This window comes from Saccoglossus kowalevskii, chromosome 17 (assembly GCF_978046115.1).
Source record: "Saccoglossus kowalevskii chromosome 17, keSacKowa6.1, whole genome shotgun sequence".
NCBI lineage: Eukaryota > Metazoa > Hemichordata > Enteropneusta > Harrimaniidae > Saccoglossus > Saccoglossus kowalevskii.
In genome coordinates, this window is record NC_140657.1 from 29,943 (window position 1) to 50,195 (window position 20,253).

The 20,253-nt window shown below is 33.6% G+C and overlaps 1 protein-coding gene across 1 annotated transcript in view; it reads right to left on the reverse strand.

The window, feature by feature from the left end:
• LOC102806605 (GPI-anchor transamidase-like) overlaps window positions 1–20,253 on the reverse strand; it is a 121,589-nt gene that overhangs the window by 21,176 nt on the left and 80,160 nt on the right. Inside the window, exon 7 of the mRNA XM_085492457.1 lies at window positions 3,341–3,458. Coding sequence (XP_085348583.1) covers window positions 3,341–3,458 — 118 coding nt within the window. The remainder of the gene's footprint in view (window positions 1–3,340; window positions 3,459–20,253) is intronic.

Genomic DNA, 20,253 nt, shown 5'->3' on the forward strand with positions numbered 1-20,253 from the left:
CCGCTAGTGAAGTTATCTGGCAACACAGGTAGTGAAGTTATCTGGCAACACAGGTAGTAAAGATATCTGGCAACACCGCTAGTGAAGTTATCTGGCAACACAGGTAGTAAAGTTATCTGGCAACACAGGTAAGTTATCTGGCAACACAGGTAGTAAAGTTATCCAGCAACACGGGTAGTAAAGTTATCCAGCAACAAAGGTAGTAAAGTTATCCGGCAACACAGATAGTAAAGTTATCTGGCAACACAGGTAGTAAAGTTATCCAGCAACACAGGTAGTAAAGTTATCCGGCAACACAGATAGTAAAGTTATCTGGCAACACAGGTAGTAAAGTTATCTGGCAACACAGGTAGTAAAGATATCTGGCAACACAGGTAGTAAAGTTATCTGGCAACACAGGCAGTAAAGTTATCTGGCAACACAGGTAGTAAAGATATCCGGCAACACCGCTAGTGAAGTTATCTGGCAACACCGCTAGTGAAGTTTTCTGGCAACACAGGTAGTAAAGTTATCTGGCAACACAGGTAGTAAAGATATCTGGCAACACCGCTAGTGAAGTTATCTGGCAACACAGGTAGTAAAGATATCTGGCAACACAGGTAGTAAAGTTATCCAGCAACACAGGTAGTAAAGTTATCCGGCAACACAGCTAGTAAAGTTATCCGGCAACACAGCTAGTAAAGTTATCTGGCAACACAGGTAGTAAAGTTATCCAGCAACACAGGTAGTAAAGTTATCCGGCAACACAGATAGTAAAGTCATCTGGCAACACAGGTAGTAAAGTTATCCGGCAACACAGGTAGTAAAGTTATCCGGCAACACATGTAGTAAAGTTATCTGGCAACACAGGTAGTAAAGTTATCCGACAACACAGGTAGTAAAGTTATCTGGCAACACAGGTAGTAAAGTTATCCAGCAACACAGGTAGTAAAGTTATCCGGCAACACAGGTAGTAAAGTTATCTGGCAACACATGTAGTAAAGTTATCTGGCAACACAGGTAGTAAAGTTATCCGACAACACAGGTAGTAAAGTTATCTGGCAACACAGGTAGTAAAGTTATCCGGCAACACAGGTAGTAAAGTTATTCAGCAACACAGGTAGTAAAGTTATTCGGCAACACAGATAGTAAAGTTACCCGGCAACACAGGTAGTAAAGTTATCCGGCAACACAGATGGTAAAGTTATCCGGCAACACAGGTAGTAAAGTTATCCAGCAACAAAGGTAGTAAAGTTATCCGGCAACACAGATAGTAAAGTTATCTGGCAACACAGGTAGTAAAGTTATCCAGCAACACAGGTAGTAAAGTTATCCGGCAACACAGATAGTAAAGTTATCTGGCAACACAGGTAGTAAAGTTATCTGGCAACACAGGTAGTAAAGATATCTGGCAACACAGGTAGTAAAGTTATCTGGCAACACAGGCAGTAAAGTTATCTGGCAACACAGGTAGTAAAGATATCTGGCAACACCGCTAGTGAAATTATCTGGCAACATCGCTAGTGAAGTTATCTGGCAACACAGGTAGTAAAGTTATCTGGCAACACAGGTAGAAAAGTTATCTGGCAACACAGGTAGTAAAGATATCTGGCAACACCGCTAGTGAAGTTATCTGGCAACACAGGTAGTAAAGTTATCTGGCAACACAGGTAGTAAGTTATCTGGCAACACAGGTAGTAAAGTTATCCGGCAACACAGGTAGTAAAGATATCTGGCAACGCAGGTAGTAAAGTAATCCAGCAACACAGGTAGTAAAGTTATCCGGCAACACAGCTAGTAAAGTTATCCGGCAACACAGCTAGTAAAGTTATCCGGCGACACAGATAGTAAAGTTATCTGGCAACACAGGTAGTAAAGTTATCCAGCAACACAGGTAGTAAAGTTATCCGGCAACACAGGTAGTAAAGTTATCCGGCAACACAGGTAGTAAAGTTATCCGGCAACTCAGGTAGTAAAGTTATCCAGCAACACAGGTAGTAAAGTTATCCGGCAACACAGATAGTAAAGTTATCTGGCAACACAGGTAGTAAAGTTATCTGGCAACACAGGTAGTAAAGATATCTGGCAACACAGGTAGTAAAGTTATCTGGCAACACAGGCAGTAAAGTTATCTGGCAACACAGGTAGTAAAGATATCTGGCAACACCGCTAGTGAAGTTATCTGGCAACACCGCTAGTGAAGTTATCTGGCAACACAGGTAGTAAAGTTATCTGGCAACACAGGTAGTAAAGATATCTGGCAACACCGCTAGTGAAGTTATCTGGCAACACAGGTAGTAAAGTTATCTGGCAACACAGGTAGTAAGTTATCTGGCAACACAGGTAGTAAAGTTATCCGGCAACACAGGTAGTAAAGATATCTGGCAACACAGGTAGTAAAGTTATCCAGCAACACAGGTAGTAAAGTTATCCGGCAACACAGGTAGTAAAGTTATCCGGCAACACAGGTAGTAAAGTTATCTGGCAACACAGGTAGTAAAGTTATCCAGCAACACAGGTAGTAAAGTTATCCGGCAACACAGGTAGTAAAGTTATCCGGCAACACAGATAGTAAAGTTATCTGGCAACACAGGTAGTAAAGTTATCCAGCAACACAGGTAGTAAAGTTATCCGGCAACACAGGTAGTAAAGTTATCCAGCAACACAGGTAGTAAAGTTATCCGGCAACACAGATAGTAAAGTCATCTGGCAACACAGGTAGTAAAGTTATCTGGCAACACAGGTAGTAAAGATATCTGGCAATACCACTAGTGAAGTTATCTGGCAACACAGGTAGTAAAGTTATCTGGCAACACATGTAGTAAAGTCATCCGGCAACACAGGTAGTAAAGTTATCCAGCAACACACTAGTAAAGTTATCCGGCAACACAGATAGTAAAGTCATCTGGCAACACAGGTAGTAAAGTTATCTGGCAACACAGGTAGTAAAGATATCTGGCAATACCACTAGTGAAGTTATCTGGCAACACAGGTAGTAAAGTTATCTGGCAACACATGTAGTAAAGTCATCCGGCAACACAGGTAGTAAAGTTATTCGGCAACACAGGTAGTAAAGTTATTCGACAACACAGGTAGTAAAGTTATCTGGCAACACAGGTAGTAAAGTTATCCGGCAACACAGGTAGTAAAGTTATTCAGCAACACAGGTAGTAAAGTTATTCGGCAACACAGATAGTAAAGTTATCCGGCAACACAGGTAGTAAAGTTATCCGGCAACACAGATGGTAAAGTTATCCGGCAACACAGGTAGGTATTTGGCTCTTGGGATACCAGTAAAATGAGCAAATGTGTTTATTTTTATGATAAACTAGGAAAATGAGATATAGCAATTGGTACTTACTGAAAGGGAGTCTTCACCAATCTGACTACTAGCAGTGGCCACGATATTTGGTGAATAGAAAGGAACATACATGGATGCAGCTTGACATGTGTCAATGATGAATAATAACTCATGGTATCTGTAAACATTCAAAAACAAATTACAGAGAATTGCTATGTGATACAAAATTTCTATGTATTATTGAAAGGATTGCTATGTGATATTGAAATAATTCCTATGTATTATTGAAATAATTCCTATGTATTATTGAAATAATTCCTATGTGATATTGAAATAATTCCTATGTGATATTGAAAGAATTCCTATGTGATATTGAAATAATTCCTATGTGATATTGAAATAATTCCTATGTATTATTGAAAGAATTCCTATGTGATATTGAAATAATTCCTATGTGATATTGAAAGAATTCCTATGTGATATTGAAATAATTCCTATGTGATATTAAAAGAATTGCTATGTGATAATGAAAGAATTCCTATGTGATATTGAAAGAATTCCTATGTGATACTGAAATAAAAATAATTCCTATGTGATATTGAAAGAATTCCTATGTGATATTGAAATAATTCCTATGTGATATTGAAAGAATTCCTATGTGATATTGAAAGAATTCCTATGTGATATTGAAAGAATTCCTATGTGATACTGAAATAATTCCTATGTGATACTGAAAGAATTCCTATGTGTCACTGAAAGAATTCCTATGTGATACTGAAAGAATTCCTATGTGATATTGAAATAATTCCTATGTGATACTGAATAAATTCCTATGTGATACTTGAAAGAATTTCTATGTGATACTGAAAGAATTCCTATGTGATATTGAAATAATTCCTATGTATTATTGAAAGAATTCCTATGTGATATTAAAGGAATTGCTATGTGATATTGAAATAATTCCTATGTGATATTAAAAGAATTGCTATGTGATATTGAAATAATTCCGATGTGATACTTGAAAGAATGCCTTAGTATTATTGAAATAATTCCTATGTGATATTGAAAGAATTCCTATGTGATATTGAAATAATTCCTATGTGATATTGAAATAATTCCTATGTGATAATGAAAGAATTCCTATGTGATATTGAAAGAATTTCTATGTGATACTGAAAGAATTCCTATGTGATATTAAAAGAATTGCTATGTGATATTGAAATAATTCCTATGTGATACTTGAAAGAATGCCTTAGTATTATTGAAATAATTCCTATGTGATATTGAAAGAATTCCTATGTGATATTGAAATAATTCCTATGTGATATTGAAATAATTCCTATGTGATACTGAAAGAATTCCTATGTGATATTGAAATAATTCCTATGTGATACTGAATAAATTCCTATGTGATACTTGAAAGAATTTCTATGTGATACTGAAAGAATTCCTATGTGATATTGAAATAATTCCTATGTGATATTGAAAGAATTCCTATGTGATATTAAAGGAATTGCTATGTGATATTGAAATAATTCCTATGTGATATTAAAAGAATTGCTATGTGATATTGAAATAATTCCTATGTGATACTTGAAAGAATGCCTTAGTATTATTGAAATAATTCCTATGTGATATTGAAATAATTCCTATGTGATATTGAAAGAATTCCTATGTGATATTGAAATAATTCCTATGCGATATTGAAAGAATTCCTATGTGATACTGAAAGAATTCCTATGTGATATTGAAAGAATTCCTATGTGATATTGAAATAACTCCTATGTAATATTGAAAGAATTCCTATGTATTATTGAAAGAATTCCTATGTGATATTGAAAGAATTCCTATGTGATACTGAAAGAATTCCTAATTGAAATAACTCCTATGTGATATTGAAAGAATTCCTATGTGATATTGAAAGAATTCCTATGTGATATTGAAAGAATTCCTATGTGATACTGAAAGAATTCCTCTGTGATATTGAAAGAATTCCTATGTGATATTGAAAGAATTCCTATGTGATATTGAATGAATTCCTATGTAATATTGAAAGAATTCCTATGTGATATTGAAAGAATTCCCATGTGATATTGAAATAATTCCTATGTATTATTGAAAGAATTCCTATGTGATATTGAAATAATTCCTATGTGATACTGAAATAATTCCTATGTGATATTGAAATAATTCCTGTTATATTGAAATAATTCCTATGTGATATTGAAATAATTCCTATGTGATATTGAAAGAATTCCTATGTGATATTGAAAGAATTCCTATGTGATATTGAAAAAATTCCTATGTGATACTGAAATAATTCCTATGTGATACTGAAAGAATTCCTATGTGTCACTGAAAAAATTCCTATGTGATACTGAAAGAATTCCTATGTGATATTGAAATAATTCCTATGTGATACTGAATAAATTCCTATGTGATACTTGAAAGAATTTCTATGTGATACTGAAAGAATTCCTATGTGATATTGAAATAATTCCTATGTGATATTGAAAGAATTCCTATGTGATATTAAAGGAATTGCTATGTGATATTGAAATAATTCCTATGTGATACTTGAAAGAATGCCTTAGTATTATTGAAATAATTCCTATGTGATATTGAAAGAATTCCCATGTAATATTGAAATAATTCCTATGTATTATTGAAAGAATTCATATGTGATATTGAAATAATTCCTATGTGATACTGAAATAATTCCTATGTGATATTGAAATAATTCCTGTTATATTGAAATAATTCCTATGTGATATTGAAATAATTCCTATGTGATACTGAAAGAATTCCTATGTGATATTGAAAGAATTCCTATGTGATATTGAAAGAATTCCTATGTGATATTGAAAGAATTCCTATGTGATATTGAAAGAATTCCTATGTATTATTGAAAGAATTCCTATGTGATACTGAAATAATTCCTATGTGATATTGAAATAATTCCTATGTGATACTGAATAAATTCCTATGTGATACTTGAAAGAATTTCTATGTGATACTGAAAGAATTCCTATGTGATATTAAAAGAATTGCTATGTGATATTGAAACAATTCCTATGTGATACTTGAAAGAATGCCTTAGTATTATTGAAATAATTCCTATGTGATATTGAAAGAATTCCTATGTGATATTGAAATAATTCCTATGTGATATTGAAATAATTCCTATGTGATAATGAAAGAATTCCTATGTGATATTGAAAGAATTCCTATGTGATACTGAAATAAAAATAATTCCTATGTGATATTGAAAGAGTTCCTATGTGATATTGAAATAATTCCTATGTGATATTGAAAGAATTCCTATGTGATACTGAAAGAATTCCTATGTGATATTGAAAGAATTCCTATGTGATACTGAAAGAATTCCTATGTGATATTGAAAGAATTCCTATGTGATATTGAAATAACTCCTATGTAATATTGAAAGAATTCCTATGTGATATTGAAAGAATTCCCATGTGATATTGAAATAATTCCTATGTATTATTGAAAGAATTCATATGTGATATTGAAATAATTCCTATGTGATACTGAAATAATTCCTATGTGATATTGAAATAATTCCTGTTATATTGAAATAATTCCTATGTGATATTGAAATAATTCCTATGTGATACTGAAAGAATTCCTATGTGATATTGAAAGAATTCCTATGTGATATTGAAAGAATTCCTATGTGATATTGAAAGAATTCCTATGTATTATTGAAAGAATTCCTATGTGATACTGAAATAATTCCTATGTGATATTGAAATAATTCCTATGTGATACTGAATAAATTCCTATGTGATACTTGAAAGAATTTCTATGTGATACTGAAAGAATTCCTATGTGATATTAAAAGAATTGCTATGTGATATTGAAATAATTCCTATGTGATACTTGAAAGAATGCCTTAGTATTATTGAAATAATTCCTATGTGATATTGAAAGAATTCCTATGTGATATTGAAATAATTCCTATGTGATATTGAAATAATTCCTATGTGATACTGAAAGAATTCCTATGTGATATTGAAATAATTCCTATGTGATACTGAATAAATTCCTATGTGATACTTGAAAGAATTTCTATGTGATACTGAAAGAATTCCTATGTGATATTGAAATAATTCCTATGTGATATTGAAAGAATTCCTATGTGATATTAAAGGAATTGCTATGTGATATTGAAATAATTCCTATGTGATATTAAAAGAATTGCTATGTGATATTGAAATAATTCCTATGTGATACTTGAAAGAATGCCTTAGTATTATTGAAATAATTCCTATGTGATATTGAAATAATTCCTATGTGATATTGAAAGAATTCCTATGTGATATTGAAATAATTCCTATGCGATATTGAAAGAATTCCTATGTGATACTGAAAGAATTCCTATGTGATATTGAAAGAATTCCTATGTGATATTGAAATAACTCCTATGTAATATTGAAAGAATTCCTATGTATTATTGAAAGAATTCCTATGTGATATTGAAAGAATTCCTATGTGATACTGAAAGAATTCCTAATTGAAATAACTCCTATGTGATATTGAAAGAATTCCTATGTGATATTGAAAGAATTCCTATGTGATATTGAAAGAATTCCTATGTGATACTGAAAGAATTCCTCTGTGATATTGAAAGAATTCCTATGTGATATTGAAAGAATTCCTATGTGATATTGAATGAATTCCTATGTAATATTGAAAGAATTCCTATGTGATATTGAAAGAATTCCCATGTGATATTGAAATAATTCCTATGTATTATTGAAAGAATTCCTATGTGATATTGAAATAATTCCTATGTGATACTGAAATAATTCCTATGTGATATTGAAATAATTCCTGTTATATTGAAATAATTCCTATGTGATATTGAAAGAATTCCTATGTGATACTGAAAGAATTCCTAATTGAAATAACTCCTATGTGATATTGAAAGAATTCCTATGTGATATTGAAAGAATTCCTATGTGATATTGAAAGAATTCCTATGTGATACTGAAAGAATTCCTCTGTGATATTGAAAGAATTCCTATGTGATATTGAAAGAATTCCTATGTGATATTGAATGAATTCCTATGTAATATTGAAAGAATTCCTATGTGATATTGAAAGAATTCCCATGTGATATTGAAATAATTCCTATGTATTATTGAAAGAATTCCTATGTGATATTGAAATAATTCCTATGTGATACTGAAATAATTCCTATGTGATATTGAAATAATTCCTGTTATATTGAAATAATTCCTATGTGATATTGAAATAATTCCTATGTGATACTGAAAGAATTCCTATGTGATATTGAAAGAATTCCTATGTGATATTGAAATAATTCCTATGTGATATTGAAAGAATTCCTATGTATTATTGAAAGAATTCCTATGTGATACTGAAATAATTCCTATGTGATATTGAAATAATTCCTATGTGATACTGAATAAATTCCTATGTGATACTTGAAAGAATTTCTATGTGATACTGAAAGAATTCCTATGTATTATTGAAAGAATTCCTATGTGATATTGAAAGAATTCCTATGTGATATTGAAAGAATTCCTATGTGATATTGAATGAATTCCTATGTAATATTGAAAGAATTCCTATGTGATATTGAAAGAATTCCCATGTGATATTGAAATAATTCCTATGTATTATTGAAAGAATTCCTATGTGATATTGAAATAATTCCTATGTGATACTGAAATAATTCCTATGTGATATTGAAATAATTCCTGTTATATTGAAATAATTCCTATGTGATATTGAAATAATTCCTATGTGATACTGAAAGAATTCCTATGTGATATTGAAAGAATTCCTATGTGATATTGAAAGAATTCCTATGTATTATTGAAAGAATTCCTATGTGATACTGAAATAATTCCTATGTGATATTGAAATAATTCCTATGTGATACTGAATAAATTCCTATGTGATACTTGAAAGAATTTCTATGTGATACTGAAAGAATTCCTATGTATTATTGAAATAATTCCTATGTGATATTGAAATAATTCCTATGTGATACTGAAAGAATTCCTATGTGATATTGAAAGAATTCCTATGTGATATTGAAATAATTCCTATGTGATATTGAAAGAATTCCTATGTATTATTGAAAGAATTCCTATGTGATACTGAAATAATTCCTATGTGATATTGAAATAATTCCTATGTGATACTGAATAAATTCCTATGTGATACTTGAAAGAATTTCTATGTGATACTGAAAGAATTCCTATGTATTATTGAAAGAATTCCTATGTGATATTGAAAGAATTTCTATGTGATACTGAAAGAATTCCTATGTGATATTGAAAGAATTCCTATGTGATATTGAATGAATTCCTATGTAATATTGAAAGAATTCCTATGTAATATTGAAATAATTCCTATGTGATATTGAAAGAATTCCTATGTGATATTGAAAGAATTCCTATGTGATATTGAAAGAATTCCTATGTGATATTGAAAGAATTCCTATGTGATATTGAATGAATTCCTATGTGATATTGAAAGAATTCCCATGTGATATTGGAAGAACTCGTATGTGATATTGAAATAATTCCTATGTAATATTGAAAGAATTCCTATATTACTATAAAACAAAACTACATATCTTAAATTTGATTACTAACGGGAACTGTGCCATGCATGGCTTGTTTACTTTGACACATCATCCCAGGTTTTCTAAAGATCAAAATTTCTGAAAGACACTGCTCAAATTACAACACTACAGGTGTTTCATGGATATTTGCATAATGTTTATCTTTGGGACGCTTTAAATGATAACATCTTATATGTTTACTCTGTTGTTGACGATTCTGATATAACGGGTGATGAGACCATGAAGACGCTGATGACAGACAAAGCAAATAAAAGTCTGCAACCAACCTCACGAGTAGTTCGAAAGGGATAATGAGGTTGCATCCACACGAATGAGTTTCAACTACATAACCGATGACAACACTGATACATCAGACAAGGAAGCGAGTACAGGAAATCTGTTGCTCATCGACATTGGCCAAATAAAAACAGCTGTCCTTTCCATTTATGCATGTACATGTACGCTAACATGTAATCAAAGAAAGCTTAGAAAGAACTTCTGTGTGCTGAGAGTATTGAAGACACATTAAAAATTAATTCAAAATTACTTGTACTTGAGATATTGCTGAAAACTAATTATGTAAATCAGGTAACTGATATGAACAGATTTGAGTGTAAAACTAATAAGGCCTGTGTAATGTAATATCTATGTACCAAGTTTTATTGAAATGTGATTAGAACAAAAAACTATGAATTATTATTAGAGAATTAATATGAACAAATTTCAACCCAAAATTAATCGAGCCTGTCTATTGTTCTAAAGCATTTATGTACTAAATTTTATTCAAATGTGATGATAAGTAATTGAGATATCAGTGTTAATTATTTTAATTAGGTGATTAATAAGCATAAATATTTACCAAAAACTAAATATATTCCTAGGTTCATTGAAATGTGATGATAATACTCAACACAAACACAAACTAATAAACAGTGGATCAAAAGCTTTCATAAAATAAGTTAAGAGAATATACTGAAACATTTTACAGATAAAATAAATAACATGAAATCTCTTGAACACTATTGTTGGAACAAAAGAAATAACAAAAAAGACAAGTCATTGAAAATGACACAGTCCCCATTAAGTTCTCTTTGTGCTCGTCATATTAAAGCGGAGGGGTTGTCGCGAGCGTGTCCTTGAAACTTGAGTTTCAAGTGGCGTATACAACAGATTGTTTATTTACATCAAAACACGTGTTTCGTGTCATAGTAATATGGCCAAAATAAAAACTTTGATCTGATTATGAAACACACTGATATGTATGATGTATGTGCCAAATACAAATGAAAATGGTACATAAATTGTGGAAATATAGTAGTAAGGCCAAAAAGTCAGATGGCTGTTAATTGGCCATCCTTGACCAGATTTTGAAACAAATTGTCATGGACATGCATCCTAACATGTATAAAGTACATGCATGTGCCAAATTTGAATGAAAACTGACAGAGCACGTCCAAGATACCGCATAAAAAAACATTTTCAAAAAACAAGATGGCTGCCAGTTGGCCATTTTGAATCGAATCGTTAAACCACTGCATGTGCATATGTCCCACATAAGGTACTAGGCACATGCAAAGAATGAACGGAATCGGTCCACAGGATTCTGAGATATGACTCCGGACGGACGAACGGACGCACAGACACACGGACGCACAGAGGCACGGACGGACGGAGACCGAATTATAAGTCCCCGTTTTCGGACTTCGTCCGAACAGGGACTAATAAATTTTACTCTGATTTGATCAAAATAGTTTCAAATATCGATGACAGCCTAACACTAACGAATTGCCTTCTCTCAGGGGGGTGAAGTTCAAATTTAATTTGCTTTTTGGTGACATTCCATGGAATATGAATTATGAGTTTGGGGACATTGTTTTTAAAGAGGTACGAAAATTTCTTAAACATCTTTGTAAACACAAAAATGAAAGTAGTATGAATCCACCATGAGATCTATTGTCAATTTTACTTTATTTTTAAGTTTCAGATATGTATGTTTTTTTCGTTTCTTCTTTTATTTTGTTGCCGTTCCGAACGCTTAATAAATATTATTATTATTATTATACTCTTCAAAAGTTTCATTGAAATCCAATTAGTGGTTCTTATATATCAGTGGAACATTCATGGAAAAAATTAACTAATTATGCGAATTAGGTAATTTATATCCACAATTATTTACCCTAAAACTAATCAGGTCTCTGCATAGTCCTAGAGGATCTATGTAGCAAGTCTCATTGAAATATGATGATCAGTACTTATCAGTAGTTATCAGGCCAAAAGCTGAAAAATAACTAATTATGCTAATAAGGTCATTAATATGCACAAATATTTACCCCAAAACTAATCAAGTAACTATGTACATTTGTACCAAGTTTCATTGAAATGTGATGATTACTACTTGAAATATCAAAAGCTGAAAATTAATTAAGAATGCAAATTACATGTAGGTAATTAATATGTACGGATATTACCCTGAAAACTATCAGGTCTGTGCAGTGTCCTGTGATATTTATGTACCAAGTTGTATTGATGATTAGTACTTGAGATATCAGTGGAAAAGCCAAAAAATGATTAATCATTATGCAAATGGGTAATTAATATTGCACAGATTTTTACCCCAAACTAATCAAATCTGTTCATTAGTTCAGAGCATCTATGTGCCAAGTTTCATCAAAATCCAATGAGTGGTTCTTTAGATATCAGTGGAACAATCATGGGAAAGCTAAAAATCAGCTAATTATTATGCAAATTAAGTAATTAATATGCATGGATTTTTACCAAAACCTAATCAAATCTGCGCATTGGCCCAAAGCATCTATGCACCAAGTTTCATTAAAAATCAATATCATTGGAACACGCACACGCACAGACCACACACACATCACACATACACCACACACACACACACACACACACACCCACACACACCACACACCACACACACACAAACATACAGGTGTCCCATGAATTGTGGAGCCACCATTGGATTAACTTTTAATATAGTTGCCATATGAACTTGATTAAAACGCGTTCCTATATAAGGTTGCGTTTTAATTGGAGTTTAATTAAACTCAATTACAATGCAATACAATGGAGAATTGCACTTTAATTAAGTTTAATTCAACTAGAGTTGAATATCCCATGACTGAACATAGAAATGTTTGCAAAGCTTAGGTTTAGTATCTGGGTAAGGTATGGTATAATTATATTAATATTAATATAAACTGAACCATACCTTCCCCGATACTAAACCTAACTGACTAACTGACTTAAATTTGATTAAATATTAATATAAACAAGACATGACATGTCATGTCATAGCCCCCGTTCAGAAAAAAATTTAAAAACTTATATTGAACTTGGTTTGTGTCAGAGTGAATTAATTCATTATGAGCTGTATTAAAATTCCGTTATTAAATGTTCAGAATTGATGTGTTACAATTTTAGGGGGTGGGGTAAAAATTTATTCATTTGGCTTTTCTGAGACAATTTATAACTTGTTAAACATATAATGCGATGTGCACTTGTAAACAATTATTACCTGTCCCTGTACCAACTTTGAACAAAAGTGGATGACACATATCTGAGAAAAAGCTGTTAACAGCTAGAAAAAGCTTGTTTTTTTTAGATTTTTGAGAGAAAAAATGGCCTCCAAGTCGTAAAACTTTATCCAATCAAACAGGTCATGAATGACACTGAAAGTTGCAACATATAATTTGTCCAGTTTTTGGCATGGATGTAAATTGGCAAACATGATTTCTATGGCATTTTCAAGTTTATAGCACTCTCCATTCTGGTCTCAGCAAGAACACCAGAGTGGACAAACAAGTACAACAGGTAAATGACATGCAAGTATGCAAATCAGATCTGCAAATATGTTGAAGAGTCAGTGTTGTGTCTGTTTGGATAAACTTCCTTGTACAACTGTATTCCTAATACAAGAACACTGTCAATCACAGAACTGTTCCAGCGAAAAACGTCTGATATTTTAGTCAGTAACAGGGCAAAAATACTGTTTGTCATACAAGTACTAGCACCGAATGAGGAACTGAGAAACTGCAATGATCCTTGGTGTACATTACCTGTGTCAACAACTTTACTTCCCATGTACTTCATGTACAGATCTACATGTAGTTTGTGGCTCTGAATTAGTTTCAATATCTCTAAATAAGGACAAGAGTACTTCTCATATGACAATGATACAAATAAAGGGCAAGAATCCAGAAAAATATTATCAAGTTTATATTATCATACATTAATATTAACAAATCGTGTGAAATTAAACTTTTATGTACAGAGAAACACATATTTATGCTTTGGTTGACAGCACTTCTCAAAAAAAAAAAAAAGACGACCTGCAAAACTTTATACAATTGTCAGACATGCAGCGAATAGTAAGCTTTTGTAATATATGCAGTTTCAGTGGCTTTGCTTTCCGAGAAAAAAATTATGGCTCTGCACCTGAAAAAAACATTTAGTCAAAAGTAAGCAGAGGTTGTAGCATATATGCTCCCATTAGCTGTTAAATTTAATTAAAAAAGATATTTGTGTACCGTCTTTTCAGTACGAAAACATATTACTTAATATATTTATACCAGCCAGAAAGAAATTGTAAGTTTTCACTGAGCAATTAGGAATATACATGGACAACAATTGATGCATGTCTAGCAATATACTGCTTGAAAGGCTGCAAGATGTAATGAAGTAGCAAACCAATCACTACTCGAGTCTGACTGGCTGGGAAACTGCACAATACATACAAAAATGTATGCAGATGATATATGAGCAGCTCCACCAAATATAAAAATATTCTTTCCATAGTTATGACTCTAATGTGAATGTGATTTTCCACTCCTTAGCAATAGTACAGTACTCATTCCGCCCAACCTCCCGCTTTTATCGCTTTTTTTCCGACCGCTTATCGCTTAATTTCCGACCGCTCGCTGCTTTCCGACCGGAAACCGACCGCTTTTTTTCCGCTCGCTCGCGTTCGCTTTTGTTCGCTCGCTCGCTCGCTCGCTTTTGTTCGCTCGCTCACTCCTGCTATGGCTGGCTTCAGAAACATCGTCCGCTTGCCAGCCGACCGCTGGAGTAACAATGACCGTACATTGTATGTATAAACTTAAGTTTTTATTCGTAATAAATTTAGGTTTTAATGACGATTCAAAACACAACGCCTATTGCTTCTCTGTTTTGGAACAAAGACGCCTTCAAATCACTTGACACATTGTAACGTTTGCTACGCAAGTCGAACTGTGACCTGTATTTACATATTTACGTCCTTGTGTGTGTAGTTCAAGCAGCTATATAACTGGTCAATCGCGATATGTATTGAGTACTAGTATTTGTGTGTTGTGTGTGTGTTTCTGTGTGTGATTTTGACTAAATTTATTCCGAACGGCGCTCAAAATAATTTGACACTTTGTTATTTTCGAACGCAACTCACACTATGACCCTTACTCAATTTGCATAAGTAATACGAATGCTGTAGTTCAGAAAATCTATTGGTTAACTTTTGCTCGTGTCTGGGTGCGCAAAACAAAACTGCACATATAATTATCGCATAGCTGAATTTCTACAAATCAATTGGACTTAAACTACTAGTATAATGACTGTGACGATTAATCGCTTGTCTGAGTACATGCGGCGACGAATTATTGGATTGGCAGCAGCCGGACGAAAAATGAAAGAGATCTCGGAACAGATATTATTAATTAATTTGTTGAGGAAAACAAAACAAACGCAGCCAGTGTTACATTTTGAAAACAAAAATACAAAATAAACGCAATCAGAGGCGCCAACCACGCGCGTTGGAAATAAATAAAACGTGTTGTGACAGTCTCACCAAACTCTTTCACTCGCGCAATATAATTATGTTATTTCCCAAAGCACTTATATTTAATACATTGACGAAAAACACCGCAAGAAAAATGTAAATCAGGCTTGTAATTACTAGTAACTCTACTCGAACGCAATGTTGATCACTGTAAAAGTGGATAAATTCGAACCGTCATCAAATTCAAAATTCAAGCGATCTCATTGAATGTCAAAAATAAACTCGATGTTTAGAAAGACAAAAACAACACCATATTAGAGTGCAAAAAAAGTTAGCAGCAAAGAACGAGAAGTGCATGTGGGAAAGCGATGAGTGAACTCGAGGAAAATTATGCTGATGTGAGAACAAGCCATATACCCGCGGAGTACTCGCTAAAACATCGAGAAAATGTGCCATTTCAAAGGGCACCCTTACAAATAATGTCTGCGATTGTGTGAACATGATAACGTGCAAACAAGGAACAGAGCTCGTGGTCCACAAGGAAACTTAGCGATGACGCAGTTAGATGTATACGGCTGTTGAAAACAGAGACTCCTTCGATCTCATATAAGCAGGTTCACGTGGATGTATCATTTTCAACTATTACCAACAACGCTATGATAATAAAGACATTGTGAAATTCTTTTGTAATTTCATCTAGCTCCTTTCAGTCACGATTCAAGACAAATAAAAGGCACAAATATAGATAATATAGCAAATTATTTTTTTCTGTAATATTCGTGTGTAATCAGTAATTATGAAAAAAAAATTATGGGTACATATGAAATAGATTTCGTTATGAATTATTCTTAATATCAATTTCTAAATTATTTTGTCAAAATCATTTTTTTCCCCAGGTTTTTTCCCCCAAAACGAAAAAATTTCATAATGTCGGGAACGAGATGTTTTTTTCTTATTATTATTTATTGGGAACGGAAAGTCTTTATCGTAGTGCGACCTACAATCGAATTTCGCCCTAACAATTTCATTTGGACGTCTTTTTTTTAATTTTGTAGTTGTACGTCGAACATAGAGCTACGGGATCTATCACAGTTTAAAAACAGAAATCTGGCATACGTAAATTAAATCGATTTTGCTTTCGATTACTATGGTGTGACGTACCTTTATTGTGAATTGATTGCTGGATGAATAACATACAAACTTTTGTTTGCAATTTGTGTTTATAAATAAGCAATAATTTGTGATATTTTACAATTACCGCGGAAACCAAGCAAATTACGAGAAAACGGCAGCCATTGACATCCCACACTCCCTAGCACAGAATAAATGTAATCTCGTTTGGCGGTCATGTGATACAGTGGTGGAAGAATAAAATTCACTCTTCCCGTTATTCTAATTGTTCCAAGAAAGCAATCACATACAGTATTTATAATTGTATGATTTTTGTTTAATAATAGAAACTAGTTGCATAAACGCAATTTATCTACTGATTTCGGTCACGTGGTACAAAATTATAGGTCTCGCGTAATTTGCTATAAACTCTGGAATACAAAATGGCGTCTTTCGTCTTGTTATTTTTCTGCGACTCGGTGTACGGTAAATAAAGTCAATTTTTTATGACCACCGTCATCATTTCACAGCGCAAATAGGTTCTGGTCATTGTTTGGAAGTAAATAAACATAGTGAGTACTTTCGAAGGTCTTAAAATGTGATTTTCGCGACGACCAAATTTGGCATGTGGATTTTAACCGGTATTCAGTCGCACAAGGCCCCATAGCCCTATGGGCCGGCCAGAGTCAGTCACGTAAATAATGCGGTCGGCAACATAGGGCTATGATTCCACAGCTATTGTTATAGGTGCCACGGATTTTAACATAACTACAACTTGACCCGTGTTAAACCCAAACCATGCGTGCATGACAACCGTCACCCCACACACGGTTACTCAACGAATACCGTACTCTACTACAGTAGACATTTTTCGCTCTCCACCAAAAATAGAATGGTTTTATTTCATATTAGTTGTGTCAGTGTCGTATTTGATTTCACATGTTTGGTTCGATCTTGTTTATGGTGGACATTATTACTACGCGTATGTATTACCAATTTTATTACCAATTTTATATGGCCGTGTGATCCACCGTATTTTTTTCAACGGTCGTTCTATAAATTTCTGATTGTATTTATTCTTATTTTAACATCATAAAAACAAAAATGATACACTTGTACATGAAACAGTAGGTAATGAACTGTAAATGCGGGTGGTTGAGCTGTCAGGCGAGCGAGCGAGCGAGCGATTGCGCGAGCGGATACTTCCGGATTTGCGCGGTCGAAAAAAAAGCGGAAATTGCGCGGTCGAATTGAACAAAGCGAGCGAAAAAAAAGCGATCGAAATCCGGAAGCGGGCGGGAGGTTCGGCGAAATGAGTACTGTAGTTAGAGTATTGTATTGTACTGTATCGTACAAGTTTATTGTGATTCTATATGTGTTTGTAATATTATTTAGCTTTATTTAGCATTCTGTTTAGTTGGTTAACTTTACTGTATCTTAATGTAGTTTATTTTATTTTTATACGACCATAGAACAACTCACTGTAGTTTGTTTTAATGTTGAATAACAATTAAATCAGTCACTGTATAGTGGTGACGTATTGTGCGAAATTGTTGCAAGGACAATACTTTTCTCGATTTGCGTGTCGTCGTGCGTCGATAAAAAAATGCATGGAATGGTCGGCAGTATCGATCAAGTTCGTCTAGTGTGACCTTTGTGGCTGGCGACAAGATGCCGTATAATCGTTTAAATGGGCGTCAAGGTGAAAGGCCCTAATTTGGTTCTACAATAGGCGTCATGAAATGTTGGAAAATTACAGTCAATCAAAAAAATTTGTTCACATGACAACACAAAATATTCACTATATTTATTATGCATTATTTTTTTGTTGGTAGCAAATGATCACGGTACGGTAGCTTACTTGTTTTCGAAGTGTTGTAATTGTTGATTAGTACTCAGTAGAGATTATATTAACGTACAAAAAATAAATTCGTTGAATTGTTATGAAATGCAAGTAAAATTCAACTTAGTTTTATCGTAAGCAAATGTTTTCGATTACATGTTAACGCTCGATGAGACGATATCCGCCATGTTATCCATGCCCATGACGCATGTTTATTGACCAGATAGGTCAAGTCGCTAATCAACCAATCAAATTGCTGGATGGTGCCCATGTGCTCAAATTACCATAAAGCATTTAAATATGACAGTTCAGTAACCTCATGGAAAAGCAACACGAAAGACCAGATTTACCAATGTTTTAGTGCGATCTTTTGGCTTCGTTTCTCATGGGGAAAAAAGCATGATTTTTTTAATCGGATTTAGAAAAATAAATAAACGTACCGTCCCAAATAAAAATGTACCGGGTGGAATTTTTCTGTGGAAAAAATAAACGTACTGGTACGTTTATATTGGGACATTTAGCGTTGTGGGCAAGCTCTCCTGAGTAGCGACATATTTTTAACTTCGTCTATTGCGTGATCAGTGGATTACGTAAATAAAACAACACTTTCAATGAGTACATGCCGACCCAACTTAACTTGTTTATGGCTGTTTATGAACAGTGAGGACGCATCTCATAGAACAATAGCTGTGGAAATCATAAACAAATGTAAATGTTGCGGAAATCAAGCATGGCGATAATGATTTTAGCAAGCTTCTCAGAGTAGCATTGCGCCGACACCACCACGACGTTTGAATCCCGATGAGAGCACTGCAAACCTCTTAAATCACGAGGTAAACTTTCAATTTACACAATACATAATCAGTTCCTACAACCATAATAAAAAGGCAGTTTTTCTGGCAAAACTCTCGCCAGGTTAGCAATAGTTTCTCACGATCACCAAACCCAAGACACAAACGATAATACAAAGTGTATAAATACCATATCAAGCACAGTTTCTTACCTTTGAAATTGACGAGACACAATTTTGTCCATATAAGCGTTGCGCAAATAAAGATACAATTCCGGGATACGATATCCTCACAAAAATGACTGATTTCCACCGAGACGAGAACTGCATAAGCGTCATCAAAACTCGGATTAAACTCAGGTAATTTCGAGAAAAGTCGGATTTTGAAGGAAAAATGTTAAAAATCTAGGAAAAACACAGTGAAACTTTGAAGAATCGAAAAAATAACTTGATGTGCACAATAGCACCATCAATTTCTGTCTCTGTACCAACTCTGAACTGAATTGGATCACACATGTGTTAGAAAAAGCTGGTAACATGAAAATGTGCACACACATTTGCACAGACACGACCCAAATTAATACCCCCCGCCCGGATCGCAGATCACAGGCTAATTATGAAACATTGTGGAGCCCCATGTTTGGGGCTTTACTTGTACAAAGGGCTCCACTTTGTTTGTGTATGTCTGGACTACTGGTTCTACTTCTACGTCTACACCAACACACACCACACACACACACCACATACACACCACACCACATACACCACCACGCACCACCACACACCACCACACACACCACACACACACACACACACCACACACACCACCACA